General features: G+C 36.5%; 1 protein-coding gene across 2 annotated transcripts in view; it reads right to left on the reverse strand.

Annotated features, from left to right (window-relative positions):
• SLC4A10 (solute carrier family 4 member 10) overlaps window positions 1–20696 on the reverse strand; it is a 147768-nt gene that overhangs the window by 59655 nt on the left and 67417 nt on the right. For both annotated transcript variants that reach the window (XM_056495981.1, XM_056495980.1), the window contains 2 exons: window positions 13830–13968; window positions 6801–6961 (listed from right to left, as the gene is read on the reverse strand). In XM_056495981.1, coding sequence (XP_056351956.1) covers window positions 6801–6961; window positions 13830–13968 — 300 coding nt within the window. The remainder of the gene's footprint in view (window positions 1–6800; window positions 6962–13829; window positions 13969–20696) is intronic.

Raw genomic sequence — 20696 nt, forward strand, 5'->3', positions numbered from 1 at the left:
TAAATGGCCAAAAGGAGCATTATAAACATTTAATTTTCAAAATAGACTGTAATTCCTTAATCCTGTGAGTAGAAGAGCCTACATGCTCACATCAGTTGAAGCTGTTCATATTTTCAAAGCCTTGGTCTTCACTTTTGTATGCAGAACAGGCAGCCATTTCTTTACATTTCATATGAAAAAAAAAAAGGAGTAAAGAATCTTTGTTTGAAAGAATTTTCCTCCTGAATGCCCTTTTAAACTCTGCACAGCCCCCTTCTAGCCAGAGACACAGCTTACCATTCCATTTTTCAAGGATGCTTCACTACCATATGAAGCTTTCAGAAGGATGTGGAACCAGCAGTGTTACCCATTCTATTAAATGTTCACTGTAACATTTCTGCTGACATCAAGTACACTAATGTAGGATGTTTCTTCAGTAAAAATCTTGGTTGATACTGGAACCATGAAATCATTTTTTCAAGCTGTTAAAGACAGATATTCTCCCTGACCTGGTCATCTAAAATAATTGAAAGAAACTTGAGGTTTCATATAATTTCAAGAATGTTTTCTCCATTCAGACTCAGTTACAATACATCATCTGTATCAAATTAATTTTCTGAGTAAATGTGAGCAATGTGAGTACTTTAACAAGCTATTACAGAAACTGAGCTATAACTCATCACCACCTGTGAACAATTTACCCAGGCTGTGAATTACAGCACTGGGGTGCAGACAATTTGTATCAGTTCAAATGCTCATGTGTGGCCCAGCAAAGAAAATTCCATCTGTCCCACCTCTAGAGCAGGCAAGGATGCAAAAGCAGGCTGGCTGCTTCCACTCACTCTGGAGGTGTCTGTCACACACTGCAGCTTTGCACAGAGGCACGTGGCCAGACCCATGTGGAGCCCCCACAGGTCCAGGCAAATGGACAATAAGGAGGCTCCCAAGTGTGGCAGCAGCTCACTCCCCACTGCACCAGGTCCACAGCATGCTCATCACCTCATGTGCAATAACACACAGAATGTTCAGGTGAAACATAGAAGAAATTTATAGAAAACACACTGTATTTGTACCAAAATACCTGTGAAGTCCAAAAAGAAATTGCTGGGCTCATATTCTCCTGATGTAGGTTGGCACTGACAGTTTACAGCAGCAACTGAATTCAATATATACTAGCAAGGCTGCTAGTACTCACACTTCCAAAGTTTATAACTGTACAATTGTAGGACAAAATGAAAGATTAATGACAAAATATAAAACACACAGGCTTTTGTGTGAATCATGACTGCAGTGATAGCTGACTACAAAACCCAATTTAAAAGCCAAAGTCTTTCTGGCTTGTGGTCGTTGCCCTTAAAAACAGGGAAGAAAAAACCAAGCAACCCTAATGCATTGCTTTGTGGAAGACAACCAGCTGGAACAGAGTCCTTTATCTTAACATATCTCTAAACACAAGCACAAATATATCCTTCCCCAGTGAGTCAGGCAGGAGGAGCAATACAAATCCAACAATTAGGATTCCTGGGTTGAACTTGTGAACCAAGACCCATTTACATCATTGACAAAGATGGTTATAAACTAGCTAAGCCAGCAGATTTAGCAGCTCATCCGAGAGGGGAGAGCATTCCAGTGCTCCGAGACACAGATCCTATTCTCAGCTTTACCTGAAGTTATTTGGTTTGATTATTCAGTTAACATATCTGAAAAGGAAACAATGGAAAATGTCTGCTTTTAAAAATATCAGTATGTAATTTTACTGAGAAACAAGAGTATTTCACAAAACTGTAAATTGCAGAGACAAGGCCAAAATTCCCAGCTTGCAGTTCAGAACTGCAGGCACAGAGGATGCACCATAAAAAATAAATTTTTCAAGCTGAGATTGACTTGTGCAATCTAAAAAGAATCCTACAGTTGTGCTTAACATGGGAAAACACAAAACAACTGCAAAAAAAAGACAGTGCTACTTAGAAGTTAGTACAAGATCTACAATTTACCCACAGCCAAAGGAACAAAACCTGACAGTTTCTCCATAGAGGTTATTACCACATGCTAAGCTGAAAATAAAGCAAACCAACGTAGAAACCTGGGTAAGTGAGAAGGTGAAAGCTGAACAAAAGACAGGTGTAGGGTCAAACAGAGAAGCAGATTACTCAGGCAATCCCACGCTTTATTACAGTGTTTGTAATAAAAGTTAAATGTACCATAAAAACACTGTCAGAAACAGAACACAGTGTGAGTATTGCAGATGAAACAAAAGGCTCCAGTGAAATAAAATCTCAACTCGAGCCAGTTAAAATATGCCATTATTATGGAGCAAAACAGCTTAAAGCAAACAAAGGTAAAAGAAGACTTGTTCAGATTGAAAGCTTAACAGGATATTAATGAAATCAATAAAATTGCACACTTGGGATGTAATGCCCTGAGTTGCTGAGCACAGAGTCCGGTGACCTCAATCACAAGATTAAGCTGTTACACAGATTGAAAATTCAATCGTGAGGAACATACAAAAGACTGCTTGGGAAAAAACAGTCAGATCTTAGGATTGGAAAGGGCAGATTTAAAATTTAATTTTAAAAAGAAACCATTATTACAATTAAACCATTTAAAATACATGGGAATATTTCAAATATGTGCAAGTCACCAAAGCTCCACTGTGCAACAGAGGCCACAGTTTGTATTTGACAAGGTTTGACATTTGTTCACAGAACACTCTGCACAACTACAAGAATATGCAAGTTCTGTGGCTCATGCTGTAAAGAAAGTATTGCCATTAAAGGCTGGACTGAATAGTTTTTGAACCAAACAACAGAAAATGGCATCATATGTTAAATAGAGGAATCTTTTGGGTTCATTCAATGGTTATAATCAAAAAACCAGATGGTAATATGAGAATCTACATGGTTTCAAAGGAACTAAACGAAAATATCAAAAGAGAACATTTTCATCTGCCAACTTGAACAACACAGTGAGGCTGCTCTCTAATGGTACAGCCAGATTCTGGCAAATACATCCTCAAGAGACAAATTCCAAAATAAACTGTTTTGATTACATAGATTTTTCAGACTTCCTTTAAGCATATGTTCCATACAGAAGTGATCGATAAAATATTACTACATAATGTTCAAAGGAATTCCTTGTGCATGGAGTGCTAACTTAGTGATACAAGAGTCACTGCAAAGACATATGAAAAAATAACGTCACGTATTAGAAATAGTAATATCTCCCCTAAAAAATATGTGTAATAAAAATTGCATTTTTAAGCAGAATAAAGTTCAGCAGAGGAATTGAGCTCTTTTCAAGAGAAGCAAAATCCATCTTAGAGAAATTAAGAACAATTTGAGAAAATTCAGGAACAAACATGCTGTTCTGATGTATGATGACAGTGTTGGAAATTCATCTCAGCAGACTCTATTATAATAAGATGCTGTCTGTGAATTCAGCATCATAGGTATGAATAAGCTCTTTTGCTACAAGGAAAATTGTGTGCCTGTCCAAACAAATATACAATCTTTCAGATTAAGTAATTTTTTAGTAAGACAGTTGGAATGAAAAAGACCTAATAGACAATGGACATGCTGGAATAGAGGATGATTTTAAAATTCTCACCACATAAACAGTACCAAAATATTTTTATGCAGAACTGTCAGTGTTTCCAGGGATAAAACACAAAATGTTCTGGAAACCATGCAAGCATTACAAAAGGTGGTTTTCATCTGTAGATTTTACCACAAGTCCATTAATGTTTTAAAATACAGACTTTAATAATAGAAATTCTCAAGGGCTAAGTGCTAAGAGTTTAATGCCTTCGTGAGTAAGCGTTTATAGATTAAAAGCCTTGACTAAAACAAATAGGAATTCTTAGTCTCAATTTAGCAATAAATTTTAAGTATACCTCTTTCAAGGATATGAAGACTGGCACTGCATTAATAGCAATGTAATTTGATATTGGAATATAGCCCAGATAGCAAGACATTACCAATAAATACACAACACACATTTCTCACTAACAAAGCATTAAGGCAAGTAGGAAGAAAGTACATGTGCACAAATAATGTACTTGCTCTCAAATGATGATGCATTATAGCAATGCAGTAAAGCTATCAAAAGATTACATTAAAGAACCAAAATCTTAAACTACAAATCAGAGGCATAAGAATCAAATTTAATTGAAAACCATAGGGCATAACATGTTTCCACAAACTCTCCTAAAGAACAGTAGCATGGAAACAAAACTAAAAGTGATCACCAGGGCTGCTGGACAAGCCTGGGATGAGGATGGCGAGCAAGCCAAGTAACAAGAGCTGAATGTTGGAAAAAATTTGAAGCCAACAGGTGAGAGCAACCATTTCCTTAAATCCTAGTGTCAAGACTGCCAGATACAACTGGAATACATATCAAGTCCTTGTGAAAACAACATTTGCATTGTACAGCACAAGATAAGTAGGATTATAACCACTAACAGGGAATAGCAACTGACTGGAACAAACAATAAAGGATTTCCTGAGAGGTACCAGTTCTGCCTAATCTTCAGGTCCAGCAGTCACTTTTAATTCCAAATGATATGACAGGCAGTTCTTTTTACTTATCACATTTCTAAGATTCCCAGCACACAGCCTGGGTGGTGTGCTTGTTACCACTAGTCAGACTTTCCTTCTCACAGTGCTGCCTACTGTGTGCCACACTCTTTGTAGCATTGCCTAATCACCGGAGACCCGGAATCACACACACATTGCAGTAAAGTAACAAATTTTTAAACAGCATTGCTACAGCACAAATAATATTAACAGAGAAAAGCAACTAGAGTAGCAACTTTATTTCTCAAGAAAACAGGAAAAAAATAAATATCTTCAAAGAAACCTGACAGAATGTGAGTAATTTACAGAATGATTCACTTGCCTGAAGCACCTGCTGCAAAGCTTTTTAAAAATAGAATAGTTCATTGCTTATTGAATCTGCAGAGGAATAAAAATACAATCTTCTTTCAAAGACCAAGTGCAACCCATGCAAACCTTATCATGTGTCAGGTCACCTTATCAGAAAGGGATGCCTACCACTTCAAGCAAATAATATAATAAATAAAATGCATCCAAATCTGCCACAACAACAGGTACTTTTTAAATTAAAATGGGGAATGCAAATTAATGAAAGTCATCCTAAAGCCTCTTCTCAGAAGAAGTAGGTTTTCCTAATCAACAAACCAGGAAAAGCCACAACTAGGGATGACTTCTAATAGCATAAGGGTAACTCCCCAAATTCTCTGCTGAAGAACAATTTACATCTGTGGTGAGTTTCAACATTAGTATTACAAATGCTCAAATCCTTGGCCACGTTAGCTAAAACAAAAATCACTGCAACTAAGGATTAGGAGATTATAAACCTTAATTAATTGGGGCCTCACTATATTGGAAAATATACAATTTCTTACAAAAGCATTCATAAAAGGATGTTCTGTGAAGCTGGGGGTTTTGTGCATTAATCTTTAATTTTTTTACCTACTTAAGAAAAAAAAAATTCTGGAAGGTTTTTCTTAGCTGACTACAGACAAAGTTGAGTGATTTCTAGATTAAGAATGTAAAGCTCAAGATTGAAAAACCCAGTATACTATTTAAGCAAAAAAGTAATACAAGAACATCAAGCAGCTAACTTAAGTATTTTTTAATTATTTGGAAATAAATAATAAAGCAACATAGTGACGAACACCTTTGTTCTTTCAAATCAGCTGCTTTTTATTCTTCATGTTTATGTTTTATCATTATCAAGACAAATTCTGAAGCTCTGATTCAGACTATGAGTCATGGGAGAATCAGATCTCAGGACAGAGTAGAAACCCACACAAGTTTCTGCAAATTTGTATTAATAATATCTTGCGTCAGTTTGACATAAACAATTTGGGAAAAGTAAACATAAAAAGCAGCTACTGGCATCTGAGCCAATTTTAATTCCACTGTTAAATATAGCTCACCAAACAATATCTCCCCTATAAATTAATTAAGTAAAATAAATTTTATATGGGACTTACATAGATTTATATATCATCCATAAAACAGCTTGCTTAATAATGTTGAGTGTCAAAAAATTTTATTGGTTTGTCTTTTGTACCTTTCCTAAACTAGTTACAGTCTTTAAGGGAAACACCAGGAAAGTAGGAAATGACATTTAGTCTCAATCTCACTTATACTTTTGGGAGAGAAGACTCATCCATTATGTTTTGTCTTGCTCAGAAGCTCGCACAAGCTCTAGAATTGCAACTGCCAAATAAACTTTTATTGAAAAAAACCACACTCAACTTTATCTTAAGAAGTAAATGTACCTAATTTTTTTTTAAAACTTATTTTATATCATTACCCCTGATTTCATTCTCAACTCAGAGATATATCTTTTTTCATGTATTTATTGTCACTTAAATTCAATAAATACCTCACTATATTTGGGGGATTTTTTTTAAAGATAGATTGCCTGCAACTAGAATAGCAATAGATTAAGTTTGTGAAAATTAGCACACGCCTCATTCATGTGAGGCAGCATGGCAGAAGCAGAGAACACGCCAACTCTAATTAAATATAACCAAACTGTCCTCTTTTCTCCATTTTAATTTTCTTCTTTATTCAAAAATTGATTCTTAAAGCAGCAGATTCCTTATAAAAATATAAATAGAATATTTACTAACTGTGCTAGACATGAGTCTCCTTTCCAGTACATTGAGAAAAACATTTCCTAGGAGTTTCTAAGCTGAACTGATTATTATGCAATAATTTTCTTGGTAAGGATTTAGCTTTTATTAAATAATTTTCATAACCAGTAGATGAAACATCAATACATACCTGCAATTTCTTCTATGGAGTTAGCTCTCATGTCCAAAAGAACTGTGCCATTCAGGATGCAGCTCCTCAGCTCAAACAAGCTATGAAGTGACAGTGTGGCAACATAGGGTTTGCTCCACCTCTCTCCACCATCCTCTACATCTTCTTCAAACTTCAACCACCTATACAAGCAATCAATTTAATTACTCTATTGTGCATAAGAAATGAAAAATTAATTACTTCTACTGATGCTGCAAGTACACACAAAGATGTTGAACATGGCTTTAGATTTCACTTTATTCTTCCTTTTAGGAAGTATGAGAAAACTTCCATTGCCTACTTCTGTCCATATAATGCTGTATTATACAATTTTTGAGGATAAGTTCTGACCACAAAGATGAAGAGATAAATATATTAAGCAATTATCTTTGTACTCGACAAGAACTTTGACTAATTCTTTGGTATACAGTGATACTTCTGTGATAGAATAGCAAGTTGTACAAAAAGGAGCTTGGAGAAACTTCAGCAAAATAAAAGGATATATGAAAGGATCAAGTCTTCTTTTATCATCCAGCAGACAAACTTGCTTGAGACTGAATTCTCTACTGATAAATACTGCACTTAAAAGAATACTAAAGGAACAAACAAAAATCTGAGCAGTCACACAGGGATGTTGCTGTGTGGAGCCCTGCCCCCTGCCAGCTTGGCAAGGTTGAACAGCTGCAGCCACAGACACACCTGTATCACTTGATTCAACAGCACTCAGCTATTCTATACAGACATGGCAGCAGAGAAGTCAAGCAGAGCCCCACACCTGGACAGCTTCTTCACACTTATTTCCAGACAGCAGGGAAATGTAAAGCCTTAAGACCTCTAAAGCTGAGATAATTTTAGTTTTACCAAGCCTCACAGCCCAGCAAGGCAGCTAGCACATCTGTCCTCTTTTGCTCCTGGGCCACTTCTCTATCTCTGCTCCTACTCATAAGATACACAAGTGTACCCACATTTTAGATACTTTCCTCCTTTCAGTCCTTGTGTACCAAGTTCTTCCCCTTTTGCTGCCATCCTTCAAGCTGCCACCATTTCACTGACCCACTCATCAGCAGATATCTGCTGCCTTCCTGATGTATTGCATTTCTTGGAACTGTCCCAGCTGCCTTCTAAGCATTCTCATTATTTATAGAGACAATTTGTCTCAACTCCTTGGGTCTTTCAAAACCTCCAGTCTCCTATGTCTAGCCCTCTCTTCCTCTTTGTATCTAAACACTTTCCCTCCATTTCTTCTGTGAGGAAACTGGCCAGTTTCTGTACTTCGTCTTTGCCCTCATATGAGAACTCTTTCCTCTTCATCAGACGTGTTCCCTACTCCCTTTTCTCTTCCCAGCCTATCCCCTTCACTTTCCCATTTCTCCAGAGAAGCACCAAGGAGGACACAGCATAAAAATTTGCCTCCACAGAGCTGAACCATGAATTGAATTTGCACATGTAAATGAAATTTTCCAAATAGATTTTCAAAACCATGTCCAAATGGACATCAAACACAATTTAACTCACTCCTCCCCAGCAAATTCACAGCAATAAAGGGGGGGGCCTGAAACAATTCATGAAAGTTGTCAAGAACCATGTGAGAAGGAAAAATAATTCTTAAATTTTTCATCATTTTGCAGTTACAGTTGAAGTCCCTAAGAGACTGCTCCTATCTTATTCACGGCACTCTTGTTTCCAAGCTGAAAAATGGGCAATACCCATTTATATCCAGAGCATCTCAAATATGGTGCATTTATTGTCCTGTTTAAACTACTGTCTCCCAAGACTCTGTGAAATATCTATATTCTTCTCTTTTCACACCTCCATTTTCATGCATGTTTCTAATCTCTTTAGGAGATTTAGAAGATCTTTATGCTTGAGTACTCATAATTATTTCTGTTATTATGTATTATTATTAGTGTTATTATATCTTATTACTTCTGTTATTATATCATTCTTGTCTTGTTATCTTGTCTGATTGAAAAAAAAAATATTAAAAATCATGCTCCATATATTCTAAAAACAATGATCCAAGCAGTCTTAAAAAATATCATCAGAAACCTCATACTGCCATTGCCTTCTGTTCATGTAAGTCTGTCTTCAGCATTGCTTATCTGATTATGCTGCTGCAGTCTGTCCTTGTTATTACCTAATTTAAATCTACTGACCAGTTGTAAACAGATTTTAAAAGACCAATAAAAGACAAGCATTTCCTTAAAAGTCTAAGACAGGTGACTGAACAGAAGCAGGCTTACCATCAGAGCTTGTAACATACTAGGGACACACAGAAGTCTAAATCATGAAACAGCTTTAATTAGAGTTTATAGTGTCAGACATTAAAGCTTATGCATCGGTGCATAAAAATCCGTAGGAAACTATTGCTACTGCTCAAATAATTATACTTGCCCTTGTGATCATCTGAGTTTCCATGAATTGCAATAGTATAATTGTATGGGTTTCACCCCATTTCCTTCTGTTGCTAAAACTTGGGAGTTTAAACACATTATCATACATTGTTACTCAGTGAGCCAACAGGCCAGGACATGGAATTAAATCATATCCAGCTGAGAGGATTCTACATTTGGAATAAATCTTTATTTTGATTTTAATAATCATATTGTAAGTTTACTAATTTCATCAAGGGAACATAATGTTACTGTTTATCACCTTTTACCTTTTTAGAAATATTTCTGTTATGTCAGATAATCCTTATTTAACACACCAAATGAGAAACAGTAGCAGAAAAAAAAAAATAACTCTAATCTTATGCAGAGTCCTTCAATTCTAAGTGTTCAGTGGTTTTAAAAATTGTAATACCATTTGATCAATCCTCTGTATTCATGTGCAAGACACCATGACAGAAATGGCTTTGAAATCCAAATTCAGGCATAGATCCCAGTTTGCCAATTTTGTACTCCTTTTAGTTTCTCAAAGACAAATTTAAATCTATTTACTTTTGCAGTTTAACCCCTTATGGTTAACTGGTATGATTGACAGATAAAAATCTTTCATAATTTCTTGGGAAACACCATCAACCACTACTGAGCTCATGTCAGGTGCATCCCATGTGATGGAACATCTCTGGAGCTATCTTAGTTATGTCTGATTGCACAGAAAAGCACTTTCATCCTTATGGCTTTCTTTTACTGGTAAAGCCTGGCATAGTCTCTTGATCACACAGTTTAGTTCCTCTAGCTTGCTAGAAAAAATATGCCAAAAAAGAGTTCCAGCAAGGTATGTTACTACAGGAAGAACATTACTCATGTTAGTGTGTGTGTACATACACCTTATGTATACATCCTAGCTCCTAAAGCCATCTTCATCACCTTCTCAGGCATCAAAAAAAGAGTGCATATGCTTCACTTTAGATACAGTTACTGCATTTTCTGCAGAATATGAAGTGAGTGACTTGCATCTTTTGTAGTGTGGTATGTCTACAGCAGAGAGATGGAGCATGTACTCACAACCTGCTCCACAGCTGATGGATTCAATGGAATCTTTCAATCTGTATCAATTTCTGCATGAGCCTGTGCCTGCCCACACCAATTGAAAACCAGTCAGAGAGCACAAGGAACAAAGAAGGAGTGCGAAACTTGTTTCTTGTGGCCCAGTTTCTCTGGAAGAAATTTTGATCCAGGGAAAATGCATTACAATTCCTAACTTCCCCATCCCATCCATTTTCTAGTCACTATTACCAATTTGCAAGTTTATTTTCCTAACTGTGCAATAAAATTTAAGCTTAAGCACTTTCCTCCTGATTCCAAGGTTCTTTCTATTTTCCTCCTTACTACATATCTTTTTTTTGGTCCATAAAGATAGTGATATTATCCAGATATTTTTGTTGATACTAGCAGATAAATGAGTTGTAGAAGTCTGGGTAAAACTTGCTACAAATCAGACACTACTTTCCAGCCATGATACATAAATTGCTTTCCCAATACCTGCAACTTGCAGCTACACTATTTGAGTGTATAAAATAAATCCAACTGTTACACTTCAGCACATTTCTCCACAAACTTACCAAAATTTTTTTTTTCCAAATAGAAGCTATACATCAGCTCCATAGAGAATGCATGACTATACAGCTGGGCCACACACAAAAACTACTGTAAGAATGACTACTGATTTTAAAAGGTTTGTGCTTCTTGTTCTTCCTTGAAATCAATTGATGGAGAAAAAAAAAAATAATTTTATCCCTATATCAACATAGCCAAACTATTTATTCCATTCTGCTGTCTAACTAATTCCATGGATGGGACAGTCTAAATCGGATCCTGGAAGAGAAAAGTCCAGTGCACTTTCAATCAAATTGAAAATATCAAGATCCAGATGTACTTCACCGGAGTCAACCCAACACTTCAGTCCAGGTGCACCAAGTGCAGAGCTTGGTGAAATGAATACATAACCACTTAGTGCTATCACTCTCATTAAATGTAATTAATCTCTACCTGGAGCTACATCCAAAGCCAAACAGTAAGATTTACAAATATTTCCAAATGACATCACACACAGATGGAAAATATATATTAAGCCTGGAACAGCAACAAATTCAAGTTGTATCTTCTCCACACCACGCTTTTAGTCAAATCAATAATTCTGAAGTCCCTAATCAACCACAGCTATTTAAAGTGATCCACTGTATTAGCTTCTAAGCACATAATCTTGCATATTAAACACCACCCCATTTCTATTACTTTACTCAAAGCCACCTGGTTCTTTGTGTATGACATCTTTATCTATTTCTAGAGGAGTAATACCTCCTAATTTATTATTATCAGTAAGTTTCCTTATTATAATCCTATTTTTTAATTCAATAATAAATCTATTTACTAAGCCTAATTCTTCAGGAGTTAGCTGTCACTAGCTTTCACTCTAATAGTATAATCTCTCAGCATGACCTGCTGCACCTCTTCAAAGTTCCTGACCTGCTAATAGAATTTTTACAACAGAAAGCATTTTAAGTAATACATTCCACTGCTGTACCATATCAAATGCTTTACTTAAAAAAAAAATAGATCCACTGTTTTTCTTTATCAGAAAAACAAAAATCAATTATCTGATTAAAGAGCATTATTAACTTAGTCTGACATGATATACCACTGTATTGCATTTTATCCAATTTTCCACTTATCTCCAAATCCCTAATTTTTATTTCCTTCAATCATTGTATAGCTCTGAAATTGGACTGCAAGGGCTCTGTTTGCCCCAACCATTTTTATCCTTTCTTTAATAGTATTGCTGTGTTAGGATTAGTACAACACACCTGGCAGACTCACAGAAAGACAGGAATTGCCCTGCCCATTAAATACATGTCCTTTCATCTTTCTGGGATGGAAATTATTGTACCCTCTTATTTTCACAGAAAAGCACTTTGAGTCTTATCTTCATTTTGAATTTGGTTATTTCTTTTCCATCTCCTTTTCTAACCAGTCACCTTACTTCTTACTAGTCATGTAAAATGCAGTCTGAAATTTTGGGATCCAAACTGGAAAAGACCATTTAACTTAACCAGTTCTTTCCACACAACAGCCCTACTCTTCCTTTATTTCCATTTTACTGCTGATGCTAAAGAAATTTTACTATTAGCTATTATGCCACTCTTGTGTTTTCTGAGCTCCAAAAATTGAGTTTTCTTGGCTGTTTTTCTCTTGCCCTCTTTCAACAATCTCATCTTGTTTCTATTAAACATTTTTAATTCTTCATTCCACAAAGAACAATTGAGAAGGCTGTACATACAGAACAGAAATTTATTTCACCTATTTCTTTTGAATTCTATCTTCATTAGAACCACTTATCAACAGAAACTGTTATAATTTTAAGAAACACAATTCTTTGATAATTTGCAAAGGGATTTTTTTAAAGTTGAATTTTAAAAAGTTGCTATTTCCTTGCTTAAAAATAAATAACACACAGTGATTTTTACTTTTTAATTTTAACAGAAGTTGATACCTCCACTAGAGAGGTTCTATGTAGTCCTAATCAGTACAAGAAAATTGCAAATTATTACCTTGATTAGATTTTCTCTCTGAATATTAATAAGACTATTTAGGAACACTGCATTCCTTTTGCAATATAATCCCCATATGAGAATTTTCTACACATAAAAATCTATATTTAGCATCTGCCTATTCTGCCTATGAACAGATAATGGAAAGGAAGGTCACAGAAATTTTTTTTGGCCCTCTGGGAAAGCTGAAATTTATAGTAAAATTAGAAAGAAAACTACCAGCCATATTCATGTCAGACAGCCCATATACATAGTTGACCATGAAATCCTTCCAGAAATTTTGCAATTTATATTCTACCAAATATATATTACACAAACTTTTGGGCATCATTGAGGAACAGTGTCAACAACTGGCAGGGAGAGGAAGAACTAAGGTTTCAAAATGAAAAAAAAAGAGCAAAGATTGCTGTAAAATGTGAATTCTCTAATGAACCTAAGCAAATCATCTCCCATTTAAATATCAAGGAAAAGAATATACAATTGAAAGTTCTCTCTGCTGTTCTTTTCTCAGCAGAAATGCAATCTGAAAGCCTTTCCCACTAACTTTGCAGAAATATAATAATCCAGGACTGAATACTCATTCTCAAAATAAACAGTTCATGGAGACTTAGAATCTGTAAAAGTTCTATTGCTGCAAAAGTAATCTTATTCTTCACTTTAATCTTTTTACCATCATCAGTTTCTTGAGGATTCAAACAACATATGAAGTTTGAAAGATTCTTTAAATTAGAAGACAAAATATGAATTGACCCAAAGATTTTTAATTCACATATATGGTACATTTAATTTTTTTTTTCATTGGTATTCACTCTGACCTATATTCATAAGTCCAGATGAAAACATTTGGCTCTGGGAAACGACGAATGCTGTTGTAATACTAGCAGACTAAGGATTAAAATTATGCTTTTATTTAAGCTTTATATCCAAAATCTCTTCCTGAGCTTGCTTTGAAATCATTCCTCAATACATCAGCAACCAATACCTACAGATAATTCTTAAATTATGACAACACTCACCTTGCTGTCTCCCTCCACTCTGCATCCTCTCCTTCACGCCAACAGATTTCATCAAGCTCAGTAAAGAGATCATGAGGAATGTGTTCTTCATCATCATCTTCTGTTCCAAGAATAAACTGCACCCTTTGTGATGGAGTATCTGGAGAAAAATAAAAATATCAAGTCCAAAACACCAATTTTTTTGCCCTGAGAAAACAAATTTTATGAGATTATCCAGATGTTTTCATGTATATCACTTATTGCCACACAAAAAAAAATTACAGTTCTGCCAAAAGAACATTCATTTGCACACAAACACATTCAGATTAAGATCTCTTCATTTACTGTAGTTGCCAAGTCCACTTTTTAAAAAACTCCTCCAGAGATATAACCTGATGTATAGAAACAGAGTCTATTGGAAGCTGGAATGGTATCTCCCGGGTAAGGGGGAGGGGGAAAAAAAAAAAAAAAAGCACACAGAAAGAAGTACAGATAAAGCTGAGTAAAGCTGATAGAAGTCTTTTACTCCAGTGTTAGGAAAAACTACTTTACCATTTCATAAGTCTACATCTGCAGATCTATCTCAGGTCACAAAGCTAGAATACTAAATGTGAAATCTTTGCTGTAGGAGAAAGAAAACAAATGAAATCTGCCTAATGTGAATATACAATTGCAGACTCGACCCTTGCTCCTTTCATAACTCTTTCTACTTGGTTAGGCTGCTTGAGATACACAACTTCTTAATCTGTCCCAGCTTCTTCATTTTATTCTTCCCACCTCTGTCTTCCCTTTCAATACTGTTACTGATTAATTTTCTTCATAACCTTCCAGTGCACATAGCTAAATATATTTTTGAAGACATACTATTATTTTTTTCACTCAAAAAATTTGCAGAACAGAGCATCTTAAATATTTATTAAATGTTCATAGCTCAAGTGCTATCTTTAAAAAAAAAAAAACCTATATCTTATTTGCTTATTTAAATGCAAATCTGAAATGAACACAGTCTTTCAAGCAATACATAGCTGCTTTTTCTGCTAATGTACTTTAGATTTCTAAAAGGAACCAAAAGTCCTTTGTGAGAGCTGAGAGAGGCCAGGCTGCCAGTCAACCAAAAAACTGATTATCCAGCAGAACAGCTCAGTGACTCCTTGAACATTGTCTGAAGAAGTTCAGTTCTATAACGTATTTGTTAAGACAAGCTACAGTATTCCATCTAACAGCAAAGAGCACCACTGCACAGGGTCTTCAAGCTCTTTGAATTTCAGAAAAAAATGAGATTAGAACACCCACTGAATCCTAATTAAAGAGAAAACAACACTACAGCTCTGATCCAAACAAATGAAATGGGCCACTGACACAGAAAATTAAATTCAGAAATGCAGATACCTTTTAGATAGTAGTGCTAAGCTTACTATAGCAATGAAACACAAACAATACATGACAGTTTTCACCTGAGGTCTATTTGCCTAAACAGAGTGTAAAGATGTAGTACAGTAAAGTCTATTTACTCCTTCACCACAAAGCAAGGAAATTAAACCCAAGGAGAAACACAGGAGAGAAGGGAGAGAGAGATGAGCTCAGGTTCTACAAAGCACCAGAGGATGGAACTGCAGGGGGTACAGCTACATGAATTATTTTTTGGTGAATCGCTGAAGAACAGCAAGGAATTCCTCCCCTTTACGCTTTCTTTGCTTTCTCTTCTCTCTCACTGTTAAGTCTTCTTTTTTCTTTAAAAATATTCTATTTTTTTTAAATCTGAGACTAGCAGTACATTCTAGTTAAGAAGTCTGCAACTTCTTAAGACTAATTTCCAGAAGTACAAAATTCAGTGAGATATGAAGCTACAAAGGTTTAGTGCATATGACTACTAATAGAACATGGAAAACAAGCTACTTTGGTAGAGAGCTGGACTGCAGCTAGAATCTGAGAATAAGCATTGCCAGGAACATCCTGTACTCTTGATAAAATCAGCACTAGAACTGATTTATGGCAACTGCTACTGTTAAGTAATAAATGAGCAGTATCATACAGCAGAGCTGCAGCTTTGTGACAGCTATGATCCTCATGCAAATACACGCTTTCAGCGTGGGAAGAAAAGCAGAGGATCAGAAATCTCTTGAAGTCAGGTGAGCAGCAACAAGGAATCACCTTACTGCAGTAATTTGCTCTTGCTGGGTCTTCTGTGTAACAAGCTATTTGACTGACAACAGTGAATCAGAATCTCTTAGGCTGAAAAGACATCTAACATCATCAGGGTGCAACCACTAACCAAGCACTGCCAAATCCACCACCAAACCACACCCCCGAGCACCACATCCATAGAAATGACAAAATATGCACTAAATTATCTTCTTCCTTGTTAGCAAAGCAGCAAAAAAAGCTGCTAGATTCTGTCTTTCTGTACTGCTGTGATTTCTACTGGTATTTGAAAAGTCACAGTTTCATTTTCAGACAACAATCTGGAAACTGGAAAAAAAAGTTATCATTTGCTTTATAGTACAACAATTTTTTTTCAAGGACAAAACCCTAAAAGATGTAAACAATGGGAAAATTAAGATAAAAAACAAGAGATCTGTTGGTTCCACTTATAAAATTGAATTAACAGGACTATTCATGAGCAATGCCAGATAGATTTGGCTCATATTCATAGGAATATCAATACCAAATATGTCATTAATATGTTATATAGAAAATTAGTAATATGTGATTCAAAATCAATATGGAAGAATACTTCAATTGCTGACTGTCAAACTGTGCTAACTTAATTCTCAGTGCAGAAGCATAATATTTGCAAACTAGGACACAATGTTTTCTGCAGTCTAGACAAACAGAAATTGGCTTGAATATTATTTTTGTCTATCCCTACTTCAAGTAGTGCAGCCAGCATAAAAAAAAGTCCTTCATATTATTATTGCTATTTCTAAAAAGTAATGAAAACAATCTAGACTACTCTTTAAAAAATTAATGACTGGGACTAAGCTGCTACAACAGTATTTCTATCACTGTAGTTGTTTTATATCAGAGTTATCAGAAGCAACCTGAATTTAAAACATCACAATAAGCAGCTGATGAGCTTCCCAAGTAACTAGCTCATCACCTGTTCAGGAAATCCTCCATGACCAGCTAGAACTCAACAGAAAGCCTGGTACACAACAGGAGCTGGGGTACCATCAACAAGCACTCCTGCTTGGCTAATGAGCAATGTCAGACAGGAAAATTGAAGCAGCATTGTGATTGCTGAGACTCCAGCAGCCCCTCTGTTTTATCCCTGGGTTTCTCTGGGCACATTTCACATGTGCAGCACTTGCATCCAAATTACTCTAATACCTCAAATTCATTGCATCCATGCAAATTCTAAGTATTCTAATTCTACTTGTCTACTAAAAGGGTGCTTAAGCTGTTATTGAAACCACAAATTCAAAGTGGGACTCTGTGCTGCAGAAAGGGGGTGGCCCTGCAGAAACCTGACATCATGATCCATATTATGACACCTTGCACAGGCATCAATATCCTTAAAATAAATGCAAGATGTGGCCAATGACATACAAAACAGCAGATTTGAATGCCAGAATTTCTAATCACCCAATTCCCAGAGGGAAACATGAAGAGCTGCTCCCTGGAACAGCGCTGAGTGCAGGTAGTGGCAAATAGTGTCCTACAACACCATCCCACCTTGCAAAACACAAGTAGAAAGAAATCATAAATGCCATTTCCCTAATTTAAAACATCCCCAAGTGCAACCACAACTCTGTGTCAGGGCTGCTCCTTCTTGCAGCAATCTGTTCCACAGCTGCCCAGAGATTCCAAGTTCATCGTTCATCATACAAGCCTATAGCTCAGAGCTGGTGAATTCTCTTAACAGCCATACTCTTTACAAATAATTAAATTTACCCCACTAGTAACCCCTCAACACTTGAGATTAGCTACCAAATATATCCAGCTGAGTCTTACAGATTTACTTGCTTCAGGTGTCCTTCTACTAAACAAGAGAAGCCAGCTTTGCACTTGACTTTTGTTGCTGCATTACCTTCAGAGAGCCTTTCCTGAGTGTGCGTGCAGCCCTATGTCAGGCTCACCTCCAGGGCTGTTCTGCTTGCCTTGCCACATCCAATATCATGAATTACAAATTTAAGCCTCTTTAAAACTAGGGATTACTAAATCCAGATTTCTTAAAAGAGCAAACCAAACCTTCCACAAGCTTCAACAGTGTCTAGTCGTACAGGATATACACGAGGCTGCAGTCAAACCCCAGCTCTCACAGCTGTGTTCACTTTAACCCCCAACAAAGCCTGTCCTTAAAGACACCCTATCCAGAGCCAAAGTCTTCCTATGCCACCATTTTAAAACAGCTACTTAAACATCTTTAACTCATGAGCACCAAAGAGCTGTTTCACTGGCTACAGGCAAACAGCAGACATCGAAAAAGCCACAGAAAACTGCCACAAAAATCCACATGCACACAAGCAAGTAATCCCCAGCAGCCAAAGGGAAATGTGCACCAGGCTTTCAGTGCCACCACGACCCAATGGCACTGATGGAGCCTGGTGACCCTGCAGCTCACAGGGGCTGGCACCCACTGCCCTCACAAGCAGCACCAAAGAAATGCCCCAGGCTAGAAACTGCTTTTTTTTTAATCAAATTAGTGTTAATTTGCATCAATTCCCTAATTTAATTCACAAAGCAGTCACAATACTTTACCCCACAAGGAAAACTGAGAAGGGAAGCTTAAGTTGAAATGAAACTGGGGCCTTAATTACAACAGCAGCACTTCAAGTGAGAACAGTGAACCTCTCCAGTAAAACAAACAGCACTACTGCATTTTTTAACTAGAGTGGATAAATTCACTGAATTTCTCTTTCTCTTTGACAAGAAGAAATTTAAGGGACAAGATAATGAAAACCTAGACCACTGAAATCACGTAGCTTACAATTTTTACTACACAGAAAAGCCCAATGTGAAAACCATGTGCAAATTGTGCAATTTACATCATTATTGCAAAATGGAAACACCTTTTACAACCTCATCTCATTAAGAGGCAACAGACAGATAACGAGAATCAGGTGTAGGGAAAACAAAATCCAAACCTGAGTGACTGATCTGTGCCCCTAAATGACAGGACTCTCCTTCATTCCACTAAGTACATATTCTGCATATTATTTGTCTTATCTACAGTTATCTCTGAATCTGTACGCTGAGAACACCTGGGTTATTTTTGAAAAGTGACAGTAGCCGATTAAAAAAAAAGCTTATGAGCCGATGTCAGAATGTTCTAAAAAATCTATTATCTACAGAAACCTTCCCAGAAAGTAGCTAGTACAGCTTTCCCAGCCAGCATTCAAAGGGATTACAAGGAAGCTTCCCCTTATTGTCATTACACTGACTAGAGGTGTTTTCTACCCATGCTGATACTCAGAAAACACTTTAACAAATTGGTTTTTACTGGACAGGAACCAGGTGGCCCCTGTCCACTCTGCACTGGGCACACACAGCCCCAGAGCACTGCACAGCTCCCTGGAGCAGTGACAGCAGAGCAAGATCTGCACGTGATGGAACTGCACACATAAAGCTATAAATTTTACACTTATAGATTATGACAAAAAATAATGCTTTATCCCATGCTGGGTTAACTGAGCAGTGTGCAGCACTTCATGTCTGAATATTTCAGGTCCTTACTTGTTCCAAAATCTCTATTATTCAGTTGTTGGATCTTTTGCTTTTATTACATCGCCTTTCATACTTCACTGCTTCAAAACACTGCTAATTTATTCTCTTGTATCATAAAAATCCTTATGTATTTTTCTGACTTACTTCAAAGCACCGTTTTCTATCAGTTGGTCTCACAGTGCTTATTTTCTCCATCTTTTCTTCTTGCACCTGCTCATCAAAATGTTTTTTACTTTCCCCTCCTCCCTCACAGTTCCCAAGCATACAGCCTTCTACTATTTGGCAGAAATGCATTAAAAGGTGTCAATAGAAAGATGGAGCTAAGCATTTTTGCTTGCTCAATTAAATCAGAATGATTCATAAATTAAGGGACTAGTTTGGATCTACTCTCTCAGGTAATACAGTCCCTTATATTGACTTACACATAAAAACAAGGAAGTACATTTGTCTTCCTTAGGGCTTCCTTCAGTTCTGGTCACTGTTAGAAACTTGTAGTCGTGGGGAAGAGCTAAAAAGCTTACTGAGGTTTTGTAGGGTCAGATTTAGTGTGGGAAGTATCTGTTGCTCTCTCTGTGCAATTAAACCATAGAAAATCTATCCTTATATTCTCTATAGAGGCAATGCTTCTCCTCAGGCAGCACAACAAGCTGTCTGAAACTCCTGTAAGGAAAAGCCATAGTAAAAGAAGGAGGTAGATATAGACTACTAATAATCTCTGTATTATTTTGTTTGCCTGCTCTGTATATGCTTGTCCTCACCACCACTGTAGCATTTTAAGATTTGCCTTCATTGTGCAAGTCCCTTTCACTCTTGTCTGTAGAATGCCACATTTCTGCCTGGATGGACAGATGTCAAAGCTCAAAACCTGGGTCGCTGGCCAAACTTCCAGGAGTCAGATAGACAAAGCGGAAAACCCTCGTAATTTACTATTCAGATAATTATTCAGGGTGAAAAGACTGGATATTCCCAGATTTCTAGTTCTATCTTTGGATTCTTTGAATTGTTATCAACCAAGCACTTTGAAGAATATCTTCAGCAGAAGATATTTCCGTGTTTCTGGCCTGTAACTTGTCCGTCAAGTGACACCACTTACACACACACTTTAATTGGTAGCTATGGTACCTTTAAAAGTGAAAATGTGACTTATAAAACTGCAGATCTATACTCATTTCTTGAGGTACACCTCATTTCTTGAGGACGAGTGCAGTGAACACCAAGTTA

The sequence above is a fragment of the Oenanthe melanoleuca genome, chromosome 7, assembly GCF_029582105.1.
Source record: "Oenanthe melanoleuca isolate GR-GAL-2019-014 chromosome 7, OMel1.0, whole genome shotgun sequence".
NCBI classification, from domain to species: domain Eukaryota; kingdom Metazoa; phylum Chordata; class Aves; order Passeriformes; family Muscicapidae; genus Oenanthe; species Oenanthe melanoleuca.